At 39.9% G+C, this 19,609-nt stretch overlaps 1 protein-coding gene across 1 annotated transcript; it reads right to left on the bottom strand.

Annotated features, from left to right (window-relative positions):
- Window positions 1–1,968: 1,968 nt before the first annotated feature.
- Window positions 1,969–18,447, bottom strand: LOC109411603 (maternal effect protein oskar). The gene is made up of 4 exons (XM_019685162.3): window positions 18,036–18,447; window positions 17,409–17,890; window positions 17,244–17,340; window positions 1,969–3,102 (listed from the first exon to the last, which is right to left on the bottom strand). The coding sequence occupies exons 1-4, from the start codon at window positions 18,418–18,420 to the stop codon at window positions 2,621–2,623; spliced, it is 1,446 nt and encodes a 481-aa protein (XP_019540707.3). The 5' UTR covers window positions 18,421–18,447; the 3' UTR covers window positions 1,969–2,620.
- Window positions 18,448–19,609: the final 1,162 nt, after the last annotated feature.

Here is a 19,609-nt window from a genome sequence, read left to right as displayed (position 1 = left end):
CGGGCTCAACAGCCGGGGAACGATTTTCACAAAATCCGGACAATTTGTGTGCTTTGCGGACGACATGGACATTATTGCCAGAACATTTGGAACGGTGGCAGAGCTGTACACCCGCCTGAAACGCGAAGCAGCAAAGGTCGGACTGGTGGTGAATGCCTCAAAAACAAAGTACATGCTGATAGGCGGAACCGAACACGACCGGATCCGTCTGGGTACTAATGTTACGATAGGCGGGGATACTTTCGAGGTGGTGGAGAAATTCGTCTACCTTGGTTCTTACTGATGGCTGACAACAACGTGAGCCGGGAAATTCGGAGGCGCATCATCAGCAAAAGTCGGGCCTACTACGGGTTCCAGAAGAAACTGCGGTCGAAAAAGATTCACCCACGCACCAAATGCACCATGTACAAAACGCTAATAAGACCGGTGGTCCTGCTGGACCATGCTCGAGGAGGACCTGCAAGCACTCGAAGTTTTCGAGCGACACGTGCCAAGGACGATCTTCGGCGGTGTGTGGCGGAGAAGAATAAACCACGAGCTCGCTGCAATTTACGGCGAACCCAGCATCCAGAAAGTGGACAAAGCCGGAAGGATACGATGGGCAGGGCATGTTGCAAGAATGCCGGACAACAACCCTGCAAAGCTGGTGTTTGCTACTGATCCGATTGGCACAAGAAGGCGTGGAGCGCAGAGAGCACGATGGGCGGACCAGGTGGAGCGTGAACTGGCGAGTATTGGGCGCGACCGAGGATGGTGAGCGGCAGCCACAAACCGAGTATTGTGGCGTACTATTGTTGAATATGTCTTGTCTTAATGATGTTGAATTGGGTTAGGGATCCATGTATGTACTAACTCTTCGAAGACTGGAAAGTGCTAGTACGCAAGGAACATACTAGAATCCTTATTACTGAACACATGTTCCATTATTGGAATGATATTGCTGCTAATGTTAAAACCCGGGTCCTAAACTTCCTACTGGGGAGAATTTAGCAGTAAAACAAGGGCGATGCTAGGTTTCCGATGCATGGCCAATATCAGTACTCTTGTTTTGTTTTCTAAGAAAACAAAACAAAAACTGTATCAAAATCGATACTTTATTGCCCCTCAATGGCAATTGAGTAATGCGACATGCACTACACTAAGGATACGGGTAATGTCACAATAGATCTAAAAACTGGTCGCAGTGACAAACCCGAACAGGAAAAGAAAAATAATAATGATGATGAACAAATAAATGTATAAATGTGAGGATGTTGGCCCAAGGTCCCCTTTCCACTGTGGTGGGACCACCGACGAACCGACGTGACAGTGGTGTCTCAAAAGTGTCCCCCCTAAATTGGGTTTTTAAATTAAGAAAAAATCAAAGATTTTTTATTTTTAAACAAAAGAGCACCTTTTTCTGAGCCGCTATGATTTTTTTCAGATTTTTAGATTTTTATTTTGGTATCTAAAATCAATTTCAAAGAGATTTTTTGAAACCACCTTTTGACAGCTGGGCAACTGCTTGACAGCTCCGCTCAGTACAAAATGCGACGAGGGGTAATTCGACAAATCGCACCCATACAAATTTCAAATTGATTTTTAAATAGGTTCCCGGGCACCAAAATTGATGAAAATTTGGATTTCGGCTCAGTTTGGCAAGCAGATTCAGAATATGGAATTATCTCAACACCACTAAAGAAGCCAATTTAACGATCGACCAGCGAAGCGAGCGAACGCTTCTGTCAAATCAACGCAGACGCGGGGTTTGAGGTCAAGCTATCAAATCAACACGAACCGTTATAAAGGTGGCGGCCGAAACACTACTGCTAGGTATTTTTCATCATGACGTCGAGGACAACAAATTTGAATTTGTATAAGCTTGGGTCCCTTTAATGATATTTGATCTACATTCGTAATGATGAGCTCGTTTCATATGAGTTTTGTGAATTCTTTCATTCTGCGGCAGGACAGTTCTAAACACCCCAGTTACACAACATATAACACAAATTTATTCAAAATACAAACATCACAAAATGAACACTCTTATGCATGAAAAAAATCATTCTTATTTCTAGGCATATAAAAATCTATCTAATGTATTGTAAATTTTTGGCAACTAATATTTGGTTTCACATGTTCAATTTTCCTTCCCTCACTACAAACATTTTATTGTTCATATCTACGGCATAGTACGTTCCAAACTTCGTAGTCAGGGCAAGGGACCTCAATGTCAGTCGTTGTTGCGCTTACCTTCCAATGGGAACCGGTGACCCAGTGGAGCAAGCTTTGGCCAGAATCATTCCAGAGAGCTAATCGCCTGCGATTGCTATCTGCAACGGCTCCGTCCAGCGAAGGACGTTATCCAGTTATGCTTTCTTTCCGGATTTTGAAAGATCAAATGGATAACGCCCGGGCATAGGGAGCGGTCTTGGACATTCCGGATTAATGTCCAAAACTGCTTCCTATACGAGGGAACAACGATGACGGTGGCCTTACATTTCACAAACGCTAATAAAGTGTTCTAACATTAAAGCTATGACAAACAAGTTCTTATTAACAGCTACACAAATACAGATTAAAAAATTAGACTACGCTAGGTTGTTAATTCGGCCGAATATGGTTTGAAATGTCGAGAGTTCTAGATCAAACTCGCGAGTTGCGTTTTCATAAACTTGATAATACGTTGACGACCCAGCTTGTTCCACAGGATATGTGGTTTGTTACTCCCGCTGACTTGTCTGGGCCCCGGCTGGAAACACTCGTACAGGGTTTGATCCTTTTCGTTGACGAAACACCGCCAGAGATCGATGTGCTCCCACTGGTATCTCCGGATCAGGCTGTTGAACCTATGCAGCTTATCGGTGATGTCTTTGATGTGTGACATGTTCGCCAATGGCGAAAGCGTGGTCAGTATTACACTGGCACCGCGATTCTCCAGGTTTCTCTTCAGCTGGAACAGATCATGCTGCATGTCGACGAATTCGCTCCCATGCAGAATGTCCACTACGCCTACGTTAACTATGACCCGATCGTTAATGTAGGGGGCCTTCATTACGCGGTCCGCTGCTTCCGCGATTGTTAAGCCGGAAATGCAGAGGCCACTCTGTTGAATTGAATGTCCTAGAACGAAGGGAAATGAAGCCGTGAGAATGTTGTTGCATCTAGAAAGTATTAGGGGTGCCAAAACCACCCTAAAATTTATAACTAGCAGAAAATTAAGGCTGTAGTAGGTATTTTTTAAAAATCATTTGCTTAATATATGTTGTTGAATTAAGTGCATGTTATTTTGCTTCACATTTCTTTGATCACACACCTGAACTACCGTAATTCTGCAAAATGACGTCAGCGCCATTTCAAATTTCGACGTCTTTTGGTTTATATCTGGTGAAATAATGACACTGTGTTATGTCTGCTATATTAAGATGCAAGATCTAGTGGTAATGGGTCTCCAGTTAGCCTAGAGGTTAAGACTATGGATCGCCAATCCGGAGCCGGTGGGTTCGATTCCCGTTCCGGTCGGGAAATTTTTCTCGACTCCCTGGGCATAGTGTATCATTATACTTTCCACACAATGTACAAGGAACCAGAGGAAGAGCGAAACGAACGGCGGGTGGTGTTCGCCGCTGCAAAAGCCGCGCTTAAGACCGAGATAAGAGCAAGCAAAAAGGCCTGCTCTGAGGGTCTCTGTCAGAGTGCCAATACGAACCCGTGGGGTGACGCCTACAGGGTCGTTATGGCCAAGACGAGAGGTGTGATGGTTCCTACAAAGCAATCTCCAGAGATGTTGGAGGGGATCATTGGAGGACTTTTTCCGCGTCATGATCCTAGTCCTTGGCCTCCTTTCGTAGGACAGCCGGGGACTGGGGCTAGCGATGAGGAGAGGGTCACCTATGTGGAACTTGCGGGGTCCCTTAGCGTAGGTAAGGCCCCAGGTCCGGACGGAGCTCCGAACCTGGCCTTAAAAGCAGCTATTGCAGAGGCTCCCGAGATGTTCAGGTCTGCTATGCAGAAATGCCTGGACGAGGGAGTTTTCCCAGAAGCTTGGAAGAGGCAGAGCCTGGTACTATTGCCAAAGGCGGGGAAACCACCCGGAGACCCGTCGGCATATAGACCAAGGTGCTCGAAAAGATCATCCTCAATAGAATGTTGAGGTTCACCGAGGGCGAAAATGGTCTTTCGAGTAACCAGTACGGCTTCCGGAAGGGGAAGTTCACCGTAGACGATATCTTGTCGGTTACAAAAACCGCCGAGAAAGCACTCGAGCCTAAGAGGGGAATTCGCTTTTGCGCAGTAGTGACTCTGGATGTTAGGAATGCGTTTAATAGCGCCAGCTGGACTGCTATTGCCGATGCGCTCTTGCGTCTGGGGATACCGGAGTACCTGTACAAGATTCTCGGAAGTTACTTTCAGAATCGTGTACTAGTCTACGACACGAAGGTGGGTCGGAAGTGCTTTCACATAACCTCAGGAGTCCCGCAAGGTTCCATCCTGGGTCCGGTGTTATGGAATGTCATGTACGACGAGGTGTTGAGGTTAGAGTACCCAGTGGGAGTGGTGATTGTCGGATTTGCCGACGACATTACGCTCGAAGTCTACGGTGAAACGATCGAGGAGGTAAAGTTGACTAGGTACCAACCACTCGAACAAGGTTGTGGAGGCGTGGATGCGGTCCAGGAAACTGGAGCTGGCTCACCACAAGACAGAGGTGACGGTTGTTAACAACCTGAAGTCGGAGCAGCAGACGGAGATCAGTGTAGGAGAGTGCACTATCCTGTCAAAGCGCTCCGTCAAACACTTGGGCGTGATGATCGAAGATAAGCTTATCTTCTGTAGCCACGTCGATTATGCCTGTAAAAGAGCCTCCACAGCTATTGCGGCACTGTCCCGGATGATGTCCAATAGCTCTGCGGTGTACGCCAGTAAGCGCAAGCTTCTGGCTAGTGTTGCTACGTCCATACTTAGATATGGCGGCCCGGCGTGGGGCACCGCGCTAAGTACTAAATGCTACCGACGGAAGCTGGAAAGTACTTACAGGCTTATGTGCCTGAGGGTTGCGGGCGCGTACCGTACCGTGTCACACGACGCTCTCTGCGTCATTACTGGTATGGTGCCTATCAGCATTCTTATCAGTGAAGACATGGAGTGCTTCTAAATGCGCGGCACAATGGTCAAATGACAGCGCGCGTGGGACAGTTCCACCAAAGGAAGGTGGACCCATAGGTTGATACCGAGGGTAGATAGTTGGATTAATAGGCGCCATGGGGAAGTTACATTCCACCTGACACAGGTCCTTACAGGTCATGGTTGCTTCCGACAGTATCTACACCGTTTCGGGCATGCGGATTCTCCCGAATGCCCAGTGTGCAATGGTTCAGATGAAACGGCGGAACACGTTTTGTTCGTGTGCCCGCGTTTTCGCACAATGCGTGACCGCATGCTTGCCACATGCGGGAGGACACAAACCCGGACAACTTGGTCCAGAGGATGTGTAGGGATGAGTTTGGCTGGAACGCCGTTTCAACGGCTATCACCCATATCGTTTGGGAGCTACAGAGGAGGTGGCGCGTGGACTCGGAGAGTGGCTAGTCCAGATGCAGTACAAGAGGTGGTCCAGGGGTTCGGAGTCGGCTTCGTAGGTCATACCGGTGCCCTGCGGTCGAGATCGACCCTTACAGCGATTATGTGGCCGCGGAGAGGAAGTCCCGGTAGTGGTGCTGTCATGGCGTCAGTCTACTGGGTTGGATCTGAGCCCGCGGTTGGAAAGGGGTCCCCGGTAAGGGTCGGGGTAGGTGAGACCCTGCTGTCTGCAACCTACGGATGTATCTGATAGGGCCTGAAGGGTAGTGATACCCTTCCTTTGCGGGCAGGTCAGATCGGGTTGCATGTGGGCATCAGTTCTTGATGTCCGCTCAGCAGTAGGGCGCGGGCGGGGTTGACCCTGCCCGCCTTCCGAGGACAAAGGGAGTGGCGAGGACCACTCGAGAAACTGGCTAAGCGCCAGCATGCTACCGTGATGGACTCTCCAAAGCGAGTCATCGATGTTCGTTGCTGCAGGCTACGCAGCTAACCTTGTGGGTGCGATGTACACTAGCCCCTCTCTGAAGCAATACCTTCTTGGTGGTTCCGGAGAGACGTAGGGTTTGGCGACCATAGGAATGGTTTAGTGGATACGAGGAGAGAGTAGTCCTGGCTTTTACTTTTGTTGTAGAAGACAGCCTCAGACCTACACTACCCTAACCTTCTGTTAGGGTGTGTGTTGAGCAGATTATCCCCCTATGGTTTAGAAGAAAAAAAAACACAATGTACAAATTCATGCAATGGCAGGCAAAGAAAGCCCTTCAATTAATAACTGTGGAAGTGCTCTAAGAACACTAAGTTGAAGAGAGGCAGGGCAAGTCCCAATGCGAACGTCGGGCCATAAAGAAGAAGAAGAAAAAGATCTAGTGGTAATCTAGCATCCGTGGAAGAAAACATAGCGAACGATCGAGAGTAGCGTGGCTCAAAAAACCGCATGTTAAAAAGATCGATGGGCACACAGTGGTCCAGATTTGAAAATACCTGGCAAAAATTGCCAAATCATAGTAGTCTGCTAGTTTTAGCTGTTTAGTGTATTGGAACATGATTTAGCGCTCAATTACATTTTAAAGGCATTTTCATTTTTTGTCGATTTCTTCGAACAAAATCCGAACAAAATTGATGTTTTTCATACAATTTTACTACACACATATCATCATGGCGCTATTGTTTTAGCAGCTCTTGGCAGTTGCATTTTTCTTTAACCGATTCTGCATACATAAACGAGTATTTGAACGGAGTCTCCCCGCGGGGAGTAGCGGGGAGCGATTCGTAAGACACTTTGATTTCAAACTGTAAAAATTGTTTATACTAATGACATTTTTTTTTTATCTGTATTAACGAGATTTTTAGCCCTGGGCTAGTTCATCTCGGGACCCACGCTTTACTTCCCTTCCGAAGGAAGAACTCACATTTGGCGAGTTTGTCGGGAGTGGGATTCGATCCCAGGTCCTCGGCGTGATAGTCAAGTGTTTTAACCATCACACCAGGTCCGCTCCCATACTAATGACATGTAATATCAATTTCGAAGCCAAAAGTGTTATTTTGATCTCTTGTTCCATTGCAGATGTCTGATATACACAAGAACTTACAAATAAACTTTTGAAAGCAATTGTATTACTTATATCAATAGACTTTTGAATTGGTTGAACTTGTTTGTGTTCTTTATCAAAAATTCAGTGTCTCGGGCTGAAAATCTCTCTAATAAAGATACCTAACCTAACCTAAAAATTCAGCACTTTTTCCATCAGCAGCTATTCAGTGCTGTAACAAGATACAAAATCAATATTTCCTATTTTTTTTAAATGCCAGTTAGTGCTCCTGGTATTATGGATGAATGCTCAATATACTGTATCCCACTCGTTGCAAAACTCGATTCTTACAGCACTCGTCATATTTATCGGCAAGCCTCGTTGGATAAATGTACGACTCGTGCTGTAAAAATCATCATTTTGCAACTCGTTACATAAATAACTATTGGGCGGACACTTTTCATAAAATTGGAAATGAAAACCATTAAGTGAGTGTACCAAGTGCGTACCATAGCGTATTTACCTAACGGGATTTTGAACGTACCTGACGAATTCTTAGAAAACAAGTGTCCTGCTGGATAGATGGTGTTTTTTTTTCGAAAATCTGCGTGAATCTTAACGAAGTTAAGGATTTCTTCATGTACCACCAACGTACCTTCCGAATCTGACCTCCTTTTTTTAACTTACCTCAAAATTTCCCATACTTTCTTACATAACATAAAACTTTTCAAATTACATTATTTATATGTTCAATAAAACAGCATCATTGCAGGCCTTGTAAAATTCTAGGCTCGTTGGACCTAACAAAGTTTATACTTAAGTTGAAATTTGATTAATCCCAAGTAACAATGAATGCTGAACTGTGAGAGTATTAGCTGAACATTAGCTGGTTAATGGTGTCAATGGCTAAACACAATGATAGCTGAATATTGGTCTGAAGTATGGCTTGTTCAATCTCTTAAATCCGCAATACATAGATGGCTGAATATCAAGATGAATAGAATATTATTCATCTGGGTAACCAGCTTCAAAACATAGACCAACATTCAGAATTGTTCAACCTTTAATCAAATATTTTTTGACAGGTAACCCCAGCATGGTTTTTGTGCTTCTTCAGCCTCCATTCAGACTTAGTTCAACTTATGCTCTTGACTATTCAGACACAACCAGTAGTGTTCTTGTTTTCGAGGATATGTATACAATCGTGTGTGGTGTAGGTGCAAAGGTAAGTGACTATAAATCAAGAGGTCCGAGTTCAATTCCCAGTTTTTCCCACAGATTAATTTATACATTCCCAAACATCTCTTCTGGAAATAGACCCAGCTAATGGGACAAATAGGCTCACGAAAGTGTTTTTATTTTATTTTTACACAATTTATTAAATTTAATTGATTACTGTTTAAGCGCATATTAAGCTTTAAACCAGCCTTCCAATGAACCTCAAATCAGCCAAAGGTTGAATAAAATCACCAAAATTAGATGTTTAGGAGCTGAATAAAAGATTGTACCTCTTGTGCTCAAATGTTCAAATGAAGGCTGATTTAAAATAGTTGTACAGCATCAAATTGTTACCTGGGATTTATGGCAGCAAAATATATTTTTAATAGGTATCAGCAATATACTTGATAAACTCCTAAAAGTACGCTAACCAAGTATCATTGCAAATAAAAGCCTAAATTTGAACTTTTTTTTTCTATGTTGGAAAATTAAGGCGGTCTAAATGGTTTGCAAGATCTCAACATAAATTTTTTTGTTTTTTCTATTGCTCTATGAATGAAATTTGGCATTCGATTTGAATACGTCGTATGTTTGCTGTGATTCCTATGCAGATTCGACCGACCTATTCAAATCGAACGCCAGAAATATTCAACAAAAAGTTGAAAGGTACCTAATTTCGAACAATTTTGCCGAAAAAAAAAAACATATTTCTATCTCTTAGGATTTTAGAGATGTTATTTCTTAAAGAAAAATTAGGGCGACACCTGAAAAAAGAGATATTTTTCATTAACTTTTTATTCATTGATTTGTCGTAAAAACTTTGTTCCCAGCACTCTCTGAGTAAATGTCAATTTCTCGATTTTTGCTAAGGCTAACCAAGGCAAGTGGAAATTACAACGTTTAAATGCTTCAAATGACATCCTTGCACGCATCAGATACACGTGAGCACCCACCTGAGCACGTGGATTGCTTTTCGCAATCAAATCTCAACTTATTCATCAACACGCAACAAGTATTTCAGGTCAGTAAGACAACTCAACTATTTCTAAAAAAACGTACTTAAAACGCATGAGGGTAATCTTTCCATTTAGCCAATTTCGCAATCACAAATAGAGTAACGATTTTATTAATTAAAAGTGCATTTATCACTTACGTTCAACGGCGAAGTTAGCTTTTTCTTTTTTTTTTTGCTCACTCTCCTACACAAACACGAGAAAGAGAAGGATGGAGACAGAGGGGCCATTCGCCCCTGGTTTCATCCTCTCGTTTGTTTAGCAGAGTGAGCAAGAAAAAAGAAAAAGCTGGCTACGCCGTTGTTTACGTTTTCTACGGGAAGCTGAATCCTGGGAAAATTTCGTGGTGTGTAAGTAGGTAGTATGAGTATTTAGGACATATTTTGAATTAAATTCCTTGGATAGGCCAATCCACGTTTTGTCCTACCGATTACACTAGTTTATAAAATAAATCGAAAATCGTGAACTTCTATCAACGACCAATTTTTTTATGTATACCTAATTATGTGCTGATATCAGAGCCGTAGCGTGGACTCATGGCGCCCTTGGCAAGCATCCAGATTGGCGCCCCATGACAATTGGACATTGTTATTATTTTTTAATTTTTTATAGTATTTTTCTTTTGAAATTTCAATGGGAGTCATCCAAAAAAAAATCAAAATTTATTTGTTTTGTACGAGCCTAAGTACGAGCACATATAGCATTTCAAGAACCTCACTAAGACCAGCACAACCATTAGAAATGACATTTCAGAATCCTTACATAAATGATGCATAAATTTCTTCAAAACAACTTTCTTACAGTGTTTTTTTTTAAATTTTTGTTTTCTGGATCTTTTGTTCAATAGAGTTTTGTTTTAAAAATACTTAATTGAGTTTCAGGAGCTTTCATAAAACCTCATCTGATCTATTTTACCAATTTTCGTCGATTAGTTTAATTGGCTTTACCAGAATTTACCAATAACTTTACCAAAGGATTGTTCTGAAGTTTAATAAAAAATATTTCCCAGAAGATCGGTAAGAAATTTTGCAGTTACCATTAGACAAACCATAGAAATGGATAATAGGATGAAATTCAGAAGAAATTTCTATATGAGTTTTTATTAAAATCTCTAGAAGATATCCTGCTGGAATTACTAAATAAAATTATGTAGGAATTTCTAAAGCAATTCTTCTGGAATATTTGGTCCATATGAAAATCCAGGAGACATTTCAACAAGAATTTGCAGGTAACTCTGGAGTAGTTCGTAAAAAAAAACTCCTAGAGGAATGCCTGTAAGAATTACTTGGACGAATTTTCGGAATATTCTCTAATAAATCTCTTGTAGATGGAGATATACTAAAAAATCTCTAGAAGGGTTTTTAAATAAATCCTTCAGAAATTTCTAGAGGGATCATTGGAAGAGTTTCAAAAGAATTTGTTGGAGAAGATTTGTATAAAATCATAGGTAGATTTCCAACGGAATACCAAGAGAAATATCTGAATGAATTCCAAATTTATGAGAAAATCCATGAAAGATTTCCTAGGAGAATTCTATCAGGAATGTATAAAGAAATCTCTAGTGAACAAGAAACACCCAGTCAATCAGTGATCGTATAAGATGTTGAATAAGATGTAAAAGTGGAGGCGATATGCGTACATTTTACATACGCCTAAATGGAGGCATGCACGCATATGACCTCCACTTTATCATCTTATGCAACATCTTATACGATTACTAGTTGTCTGGGTAATTTCGGGATGTAGGTTTTCTAAGTGATATTAGAACCTTCTTGATCAAATTACTAAAGAAATATATAGACGATATTCTAAAAAAAATCTGGGTGAATTGCTGAAGAAATCCCTGGAAGAATTTTCTCAAAGAATCTCTGCAAGATTTCCTATAGTAATCCATGGAGGAATTACTGAAGTAACCTACTGAAGGGCTTCAAAATAATCCTTAAAGATATTTTTGCAGGAATCTGTGGAAAATTTCTAAAGAAATAAATTGAAGATTTTTCAGAAGAAACCTAGGAAAAAATGTGGTATAGAAGTATTGAGAAAAAGAAGCATGAAGATTTTTTGAAGGATTTTGCATAGGAATTTCTGAAGGTATCCTTGAAGAAAATTTACCAATTTATCACTGAAAGATTTTTAGAAAGAATTCTTGCCGAAATTCTTTGACGGAACTATGAAAGACTATCTTATAAAATCCGTAGAGAAATATCTGGACAATCATTTGACTAACTTCTGAATAAATTCCTAGAAAAATTTAAACTTTTTAAAGGAATAAAAGCAATGTTTCAATTAATACGAATTAATCGTCCGAAATACCCTCAAGACATTCCCCAGTGAGAAACTTTCACAAGAGTTTTGTAAGCATATTTCTCATGAAAGCACTTTTCTCATGAAAAAAAAAAACCCTCAAGTCAATCCTTGAGTCATCCAATTTTCAATCTTTTTGCAAAAATAGAAAGCTGAATATCTAGGCTGAATATAATATGTTTCGATCATCTGAACATAATTTTTGCATCAAATTAGTAGGATTTGAGATATTGATGATTTGGTCACGGCAAAACCGCTCTTACTTTAATATATAAAGTCAATGTCATCGATTATCTTCGAAAAATTGCATGATGATGAATATCAATAGGCATTTTTTGAACATAGTCGATAACATTTCCCTCAAATATTGGATAACATTTTTATTTATTTCGTTGTTGGTGTTGTTGAAAAAAATTGAAACAAACATTTTTGCATTAAGAACCATTGTAATGATGTTTTTATTTATCAAAAATTGTCAGTTAACCCTTTATAAGGTCGAGAAAACTAGAGGAGTTGTCAACGCATACTATCATGGAAATGAGATTACTTGTACAAAACAGATTTTGTTTGAAAAAAAAAACTCTCAAAAATCTAGGTGGCAATATAGTTGCCACTGCCCGTTTAGGGTACTTTTCTTCTTTTGACGTCGATAAAAAGCCGGAAAAGAGATTTTATAGTGGATTATGGCTTAACCCAGAATATAAACTTCAGCTCATGCCAACCCATAATTTGATTATTTCTTAAAATATTTCAGGCCAAACATGTCTAAAGGTCCAATCTGCAGAAGAGAGGCTCTCTTTGGTTTCCCTCTCTTTTGTTAATATCTCAGCTGTTTATTTGTATTATGATTGTCTCCTTGCATTGAACGATGGTCAAAACAATCGTCTTTTGATTTGTACTGCAAAAATAGTTGAAAAGTGTTCCATTACATTGCAATAATTGAAAGAGAAAGTGAACAAAGAGAGGCTCTCAAATGCAGATAGGACCTATTGGAATGTTTGGCCTGATTTACCAAAACTATAATTTTACAATAAGTTTGAGCTAACTTTCTTCACCCGGTCAAATTTAGCCATTTTTGAGACTACAAATGGCTCCCAAATTGTTGTTAAGGCCGCACGGGACGACGTGTAATTTTTCCTATCTTTCCTTTCTTTCTAACAATTTGCCTCGCGATTTTGAAGAAGCAAATATCAATTTCCACTGCACTGACGTAGCTGAAACTTTAGTCGATTGTGCACAACAAGTGAGCAAATGAACGATCAAATTTTTAGTCAATAATATGGAGTAGAAGTAGAGATTTGCATCTTACTAGCAACAGAGCAATGGCGGACGATTCAACCACCGTCCCGTCCGGCCTTAAAGCTTTGTTCAGTACCAAGAAAATACCAGACGTTGTTAGTAATCTCAATTTTACGTAAACCAAAAAAAAAAGTTCGATATAAATTGTTATAAAACAGAAAAAAAAATACAAACAGTAGGTAGCAATATACAGGGGATACTCAAAATAACTGGGACAGGTAAAATTTTCCCTTTTTAAAAAATGTTCAACTCGCTGTAACTTTTCGAAAAGGGCATCAAATATTCTTAAATTTTTACTGTAAGTTCATCAACTAGTACTGTATCAGTGGACAAAATTTGGAAAAGATCGAGCCATTCTACACGAAGTTATAAAGGTTCTAGAAAAAGATATAATTATCCGATAGCCAAATTTGAGCTGTTATATCTCCGGATTTACTGAACCGAATGCAATGAAATTTTGTTCATTTATGACTTATATAATGAGCTATTGAAAACTTTTGACTTAACTTAAAATTCTTTACACGAAAGAAAATTATTACGATTGGATTATTTTTCTATAATAACACCAATTATTTCAAAACTTCATCATCGTTTCAAACTTCGAGATAGTAATTATAGTTTATTAAAATTCCCTCTAATTAACTTGAATATATTTATGTTTTAAAGGAAAGCAACCAAATAGCCGGCATTGAATTGAAAAAGTAATGGGATGCATATAAAAACTAGATAAATTTACTAAAAAAACATAGAATAAATAAAATCGCCTTAACTTTTTTTCTTATTAATAATTTCAAATTAAGTAAACTGTTTTTCAAAGTTCATTATATTAGTCATAAATGATCAAAATTTCATTGCATTCGGTTCATTGAATCCGGAGATATAACAGCTGAAAGTTGGCTATCGGATAATTATACCTTTTTCTGGAACCTTAATAACTTTGTGTAGAATAAATCGATCTTTTCCATATTTTGTTCACTGATACACTACTAGTTGATGAACTTACAGTAAAAATTTGAGAATATTTGATGCCCTTTTCGAAAAGTTACAGCGAGTTGAACATTTTTTGAAAAGTGAAAATTTTACCTGTCCCAGTTATTTTGAGTATCCCCTGTAGTTGCCACTGCCTTATAAAGGGTTAAAAAATAGTGTAACCCTACTTAGGAGTTAAACAACTAAACCTTTTGAGATATTAAATATCTCAGCCGTCTGTCAACCGATTTGGGTTCTCTTGGCACCAAATGACAGATACAACATGCTAGTAGAACGCTCTAAAATTTTATTTCGATTGGACATTTGATTACTGAGATATCTTTCGAAGAGTACTTAGAAGTAATACAGGGTAACTCTCGCTGAGACCGTCCCACTATTTACACCATGTCTTCAAAAATGTTTAAGGTGGCGATTTTCTGAAAGTCCACCCCCCCCCCCAAAAAGTAAGAAAAATGCATTTGGTTTATCAATTTGATGGACCCCCCGTTAGTTAGAGCCACAACCATTTTTGCGGACCTCTCGATTTTGATCAATTGTTGGCTCATTTAAACCGTTATAACTCAAAAGTTTCTCCAAAAACCACCTCATAACAAAATGTTGTTGAAAAGAGGAAAGATAGGGCTACTATTTACAGTTATAAAAAGTTTGGTCGGCCATATTGATTTTGGCCGCCATCTTCGATTTTTATACCAAAACTGTTTTTTCACCATGTTGTCAACCACCGATTTTCAAATTTTGCGTCAATCGAAAGCAGGGACATTTTTACACAACATATCAAAAATTTAGAGATGTATCTTTTTCCTATCAAAAGTTATCTGCACTTTTGTAAATCATTACACTTTAGCGCACTGGGCCAGGTGCCGGTTGTTCACATAAATGCAGCGTTATTTCACAGTGTTTACGAACAATTATTTGAAATCTGAACCCACTAATGGAAAGCTGAAGGTTTAAGCTTTTCAAAACACCAAACAACTTTAAAAAGCAATGTCCGCATCATTGAGAAACAGTCAAAAACGGGAACAAACCTCCAATTTTCCCTAATTTGGCTGCAGGTGCCGTTGTGTATACAAGCAGCCGCCAACTTTGATGCTGTTGGGTGTCGTTGCCGGTGCGCAAGGAAATGTATGAAGAAAACGCGTCATGATTAACAAAAGTGCAGATAACTTTTGATAGGAAAAAGATACATCTCTAAATTTTTGATATGTTGTGTAAAAATGTCCCCGCTTTCGATTGACGCAAAGATTTCGAAAATCGGTGGTTGCCAACATGCTGAAAAAACAGTTTTGGTATAAAAATCCAAGATGGCGGCTAAAATCAATATGGCCGACCCATGTTTTTATAACCGTAAATAGTAGCTCTATCTTTTCTCTTTTCAACAACATTTTGTTATGAGGTGGTTTTTGGAGAAACTTTTGAGTTATAACGGTTTAAATGAGCCAACAATTGATCAAAATCGAGGGGTCCGCAAAAATGGTTGTGGCTCCAACTAACGGGGGGTCCATCAAATTGAATAACAAAATGCATTTTTGTTACTTTTTTGAGGAGGACTTTCAGAGAATCTCCACCTTAAACATTTTTAAAGACATGGTGTAAATAGTGGGACGGTCTCAGCAAGAGTTGTAGGTAAGCTTTTTGAGGAATTTTTGACCAAGTTTATAATAATAAATCTCAGCCGTCTGTCAACCGATTTGAGTTCTCTAAGCACCAAATGGGGTCTCCAGTTAGCCTTGTGGTTAAGGCTATGGATCGCCAATCCGGAGACGGCGGGTTCGATTCCCGTTCCGGTCGGGAAAATTTTCTCGACTCCCTGGGCATAGTGTATCATTGTACTTGCCTCACAATATACAAATTCATGCAATGGCAGGCAAAGAAAGCCCTTCAACTAATAACTGTGGAAGTGCTCAAAGAACACTAAGTTGTAGCGAGGCAGGCCAAGTCGCAGCGGGGACGTAGAGCCATAAAGAAGAAGAAGAAGAAGAAGAAGAAGAAAAAGAAGAAGAAGAAGATGCACCAAATGAAAGCTACAGGGCACTGCATGAAATTCTCTCCTTCTCTTTCAATCTTACAGAAATTTTGTAAACAACAAGGCCAAGAAACGTCAATATCCCATACAAAATCAAAACAATGCGGTGCCCTATATCCTGGTAAAAGGCCCCGAATTTTTTTTTCGATTGGACATTTGGTTACTGAGATAGCTTTTGAAGAGTACATATTTCAATAAATTCCTTTTTTATTATTACTATATTCGCTTGTTATCTTGCATGAGCTTTTGGCCAGTCTAAAGAAAGTTATTTTTCAATAAATAATGCTAACCTCATATAAAATATATACTAGCAGGTTATTGCTTTCAATAAAATTGTAAAAAAAAAACAAGTAAAAAGAAAATCGTGTTAAGTACTGTTCCTTTGAAATCCACTAAGAATTTGCATCCTTTGACAGATTCGTATTTCGATCTCAACTGTAAGATCGTCTTCAGTGTCTAATTGTACTTGACTCGACTGAAAAGATCCATCGCATTCTACACGTTTTATACATTTATATGTATAAAACGTGTAGAATGCGTACTTAGACGACCTTACAGTTGAGGTCGAAATACGTATCTGTCAAAGGATGCAAATTCTTAGTGGAATTCAAAGGAACCTTACTTAACACGATTTTCTTTTTACTAACATATATTCCCCTAACAAACCTAGACTCATCATCATCATAAAAAAAAACAAATTACAAATAAACAGGAATTCTATGAAACTAACAATTTGTTAAATGAAAGCTTTGAATCTATATAGTGTGGCAAAAAATTGAAAAGGCTTCTACGACTGATTTTTATAGTGAGAAAAAGTTGGTTGTTGTTAATGACGTACAGATACAGGTGGCGCAGATAAACATTGCGAACCGCTAGTTGTCTCTTTTGTTCTACCGTTGATCTTATGCAACTCAATTAGTGACGTCACTAATTAAGTTGCATTGGATCAGCCATAGAACAAAAGAGACAACTAGTGGTTCGCAATGTTTATCTGCGCCACCTGTATCTGTATCTCATTGGGCCGTTGTGACACAAAAACGGTAAGATAAAATGAATAGTTCCAAGTTGCAAAAATATTTTTATGAAATCTCTGAGATCCTTTGACCCAAGTAAAAATATTTAAAAAAAAATATAAAACAATCTAGGTTAATCTACGTAAAAGTTGAGTTCGAATATCTAAGAGCGATCAGAAGGGTCTGTCCACCTTGGCCACGCCCTTGAGCAAACCTTATCAACTGCAAGGGGCTTGAAACGTAAATGATAGGGAATCACTGACTGGCCTAAACGAAGATTACCAAAACAACTTACCTGGGTCATACTGAAATCCCAATTCCCATCTGGCTAGCGAAAGGAAGAAGTCGTCACCGATCATCTGCATGCCACAAAACGTTGGTCCATAGTAGACCTGTAGAAACGCGAGTAAATTTCGAACAGTTAGAATAACCACGTGGATCAGTGAGGTTATGTTCTTACCGAGTTAGAGTAGTACTGTTGCTTCATCATCGGTTTCATCGGATGGTGCTGCATTTGGCGTCGTTGGGGTGGCAAATACGGATGGTTGGCCACCGAGCGATACGGCGTACGATTCCATGCATGTCGTTTAGGGATAAAATTCACATTGTCCGGATAGAACTTGTCCCGAGGGTTAGGGGCGTTGTTGGTCGCAGTGGTCGCAGTTGAACTGGTCGGTACCATTTTCGACGAGTAGGGCGTCCTGTGCGAACCTTGAAGCTGAGGTGGTTGGTACCGTCGGTGATGAAGGCGGGGAGACTTTTGCTTCTTGATCATTTCGGCAATGTGCTTTGTATTGTCCGTCGAGCAGTACCAAAGAAACGGTCCCTTTGGTTCGCTGTACATAGACCAAACGCCCTCGATTTGTCGCAAAATGTTTGCTACGTTATCCCGCGTGTGACAAGTTGACAGCAGATTCTCCCCGGTGAAACTGTTATAGTCACCTAGTCATGGAAAGAACTCACATTATCACTCATAACCTACTGACAGAATGTATGCTATGCTTAGGAAGGCATAGCCTACGCTTCAAGTCACACACTGCAAACCTAGATAAAACCACGCTATGCACTATATGGAACAATAGATTACCAATGATTTCGTCCACTGTGGCCCCATCCTTGGTTCTGGTTACAATGATGCTCTTCAAGACCGGTGTAATTTCGTCCAGGTTGGCACCCTCCGAGACGACCTCCTCGTGGTGATGGATATCACTGCACACTGATTGCACCATATTGGTTAGATGATTTTCGACAGTCACTACACAAAATACTTCCTTCGAAGGGTATCGTTCGATAAAATCTGGTGCTTCGATAGAACAATCTCGCGTGGTTGCCGGCCGACCAGCAACAAAGAAAAACGTGGCTCGAATGAAAGAGTGAACAATAGATCGGAAAGGTTTTATATACCTTTCGGTGGCCAGTTGTGCGATCAGTTTGAGCCGGCCGACCGCGAGGTGCCACTTGAACTTGACCATGATTTTCGAGGATTGACCATGACAATGGGAGAAATGAGAATGGGAATACAATAGTCGATAGTTAGTGATTTTTCGAACGTGCAGTGTTGCGGCATTCTTTGAATCGTACTAATATTTTTGGGAGTGAAGCCCATTGGGCATATGGTATTCAGCCCATTATGACCCAGGATTTGAAATTTGATGAACAGTTCAAATTAATTAAACCATAATTAACTGAGCTAAAACTTCAACTTGCGCTCACAAAGGAGGAGGTGTAGATTGAATATTAAAGTTGAAAATTTGAGATATAGCGTGTAAGAGGAATTGTGATGCAAACATCTAAAATCGGCTTTAGAAAATTTTGAAATTGTGATAAGCTTTGACAAGGGCGTAGCCAGTTTTTCGGTCAGGGGGGGGGGGGGGGGTGGTTGGCAAGCACCCTTAGTAAATTTGTACCTACTAGCTTTTATAACTAAACGCAGCACGATGAAATTGAGTATTGCAGACTACATCCCAAATTGAACTATCACACTTTTTTTGAAACGCATAAAAAGTGTGATAAAAGTGCACATTTGCCTCAGATCGTCTCGACGTCTTCGGTGCACTTATTCCTCCATTTACAAGGAATAAGTGCACCGAAGACCTCAACTCGATCCGACGTAGCCCTGCGCTGCAATCACACTTTGAAGGTGTGTGCACACTATTGTGTCAGTCCAATTTGGGGTGCAGTCAGCAATATATTAACATTATATTCTTAAAGCATTATTTAATCCTTCAGCTCTCACGCTGTTGTACTTCATTCAATACGTTAAAAAAAAGCTCGCCTGATGTACACAAATCAACGTGATGCTGGTAGCGGTGACCAATTTCTGGAAGACTAAGGATTTTTATTCACTCGTGCATTATTTTGCTCTGGTTTTTATATTGTTAAAGTCTTCAAAATATTCATAAGAAATTATAGCTGAAATCTTTTGAAAATTACAAACATTTTTAGAATTTCTTGGTTCCTCTATGCATCCCTTTATAATTATCTTCCAATATTATTCGCTGGAGGGATTCCTCCACAAATTCTTGAAATATTAAAAAAAACATCACGTAATCCTGAAAAAAAAAATTCTTGGGTACATTCTTGAAAAGATGTTTGAAGGATTTCTGAAATTTTTGAAGGAACTCGTGAATAAATTTTTGAAGAGAACTTGAGAGGATTTTT

Source organism: Aedes albopictus, chromosome 3 (genome assembly GCF_035046485.1).
Source record: "Aedes albopictus strain Foshan chromosome 3, AalbF5, whole genome shotgun sequence".
Lineage (NCBI taxonomy): Eukaryota > Metazoa > Arthropoda > Insecta > Diptera > Culicidae > Aedes > Aedes albopictus.
This window is presented reverse-complemented; position numbering and strand designations above follow the sequence as displayed.

Coding starts and splice junctions, on each gene's coding strand:
- LOC109411603 (XM_019685162.3), bottom strand. CDS start 18,420: ATGGTCAAGTTCAAGTGGCACCTCGCGGTCGGCCGGCTCAAACTGATC. Junction 17,891..18,035: donor CACAGTGGACGAAATCATTG/GTAATCTATTGT, acceptor TTCCATGACTAG/GTGACTATAACAGTTTCACC. Junction 3,103..17,243: donor GGGATTTCAGTATGACCCAG/GTAAGTTGTTTT, acceptor CCTTCGTTCTAG/GACATTCAATTCAACAGAGT.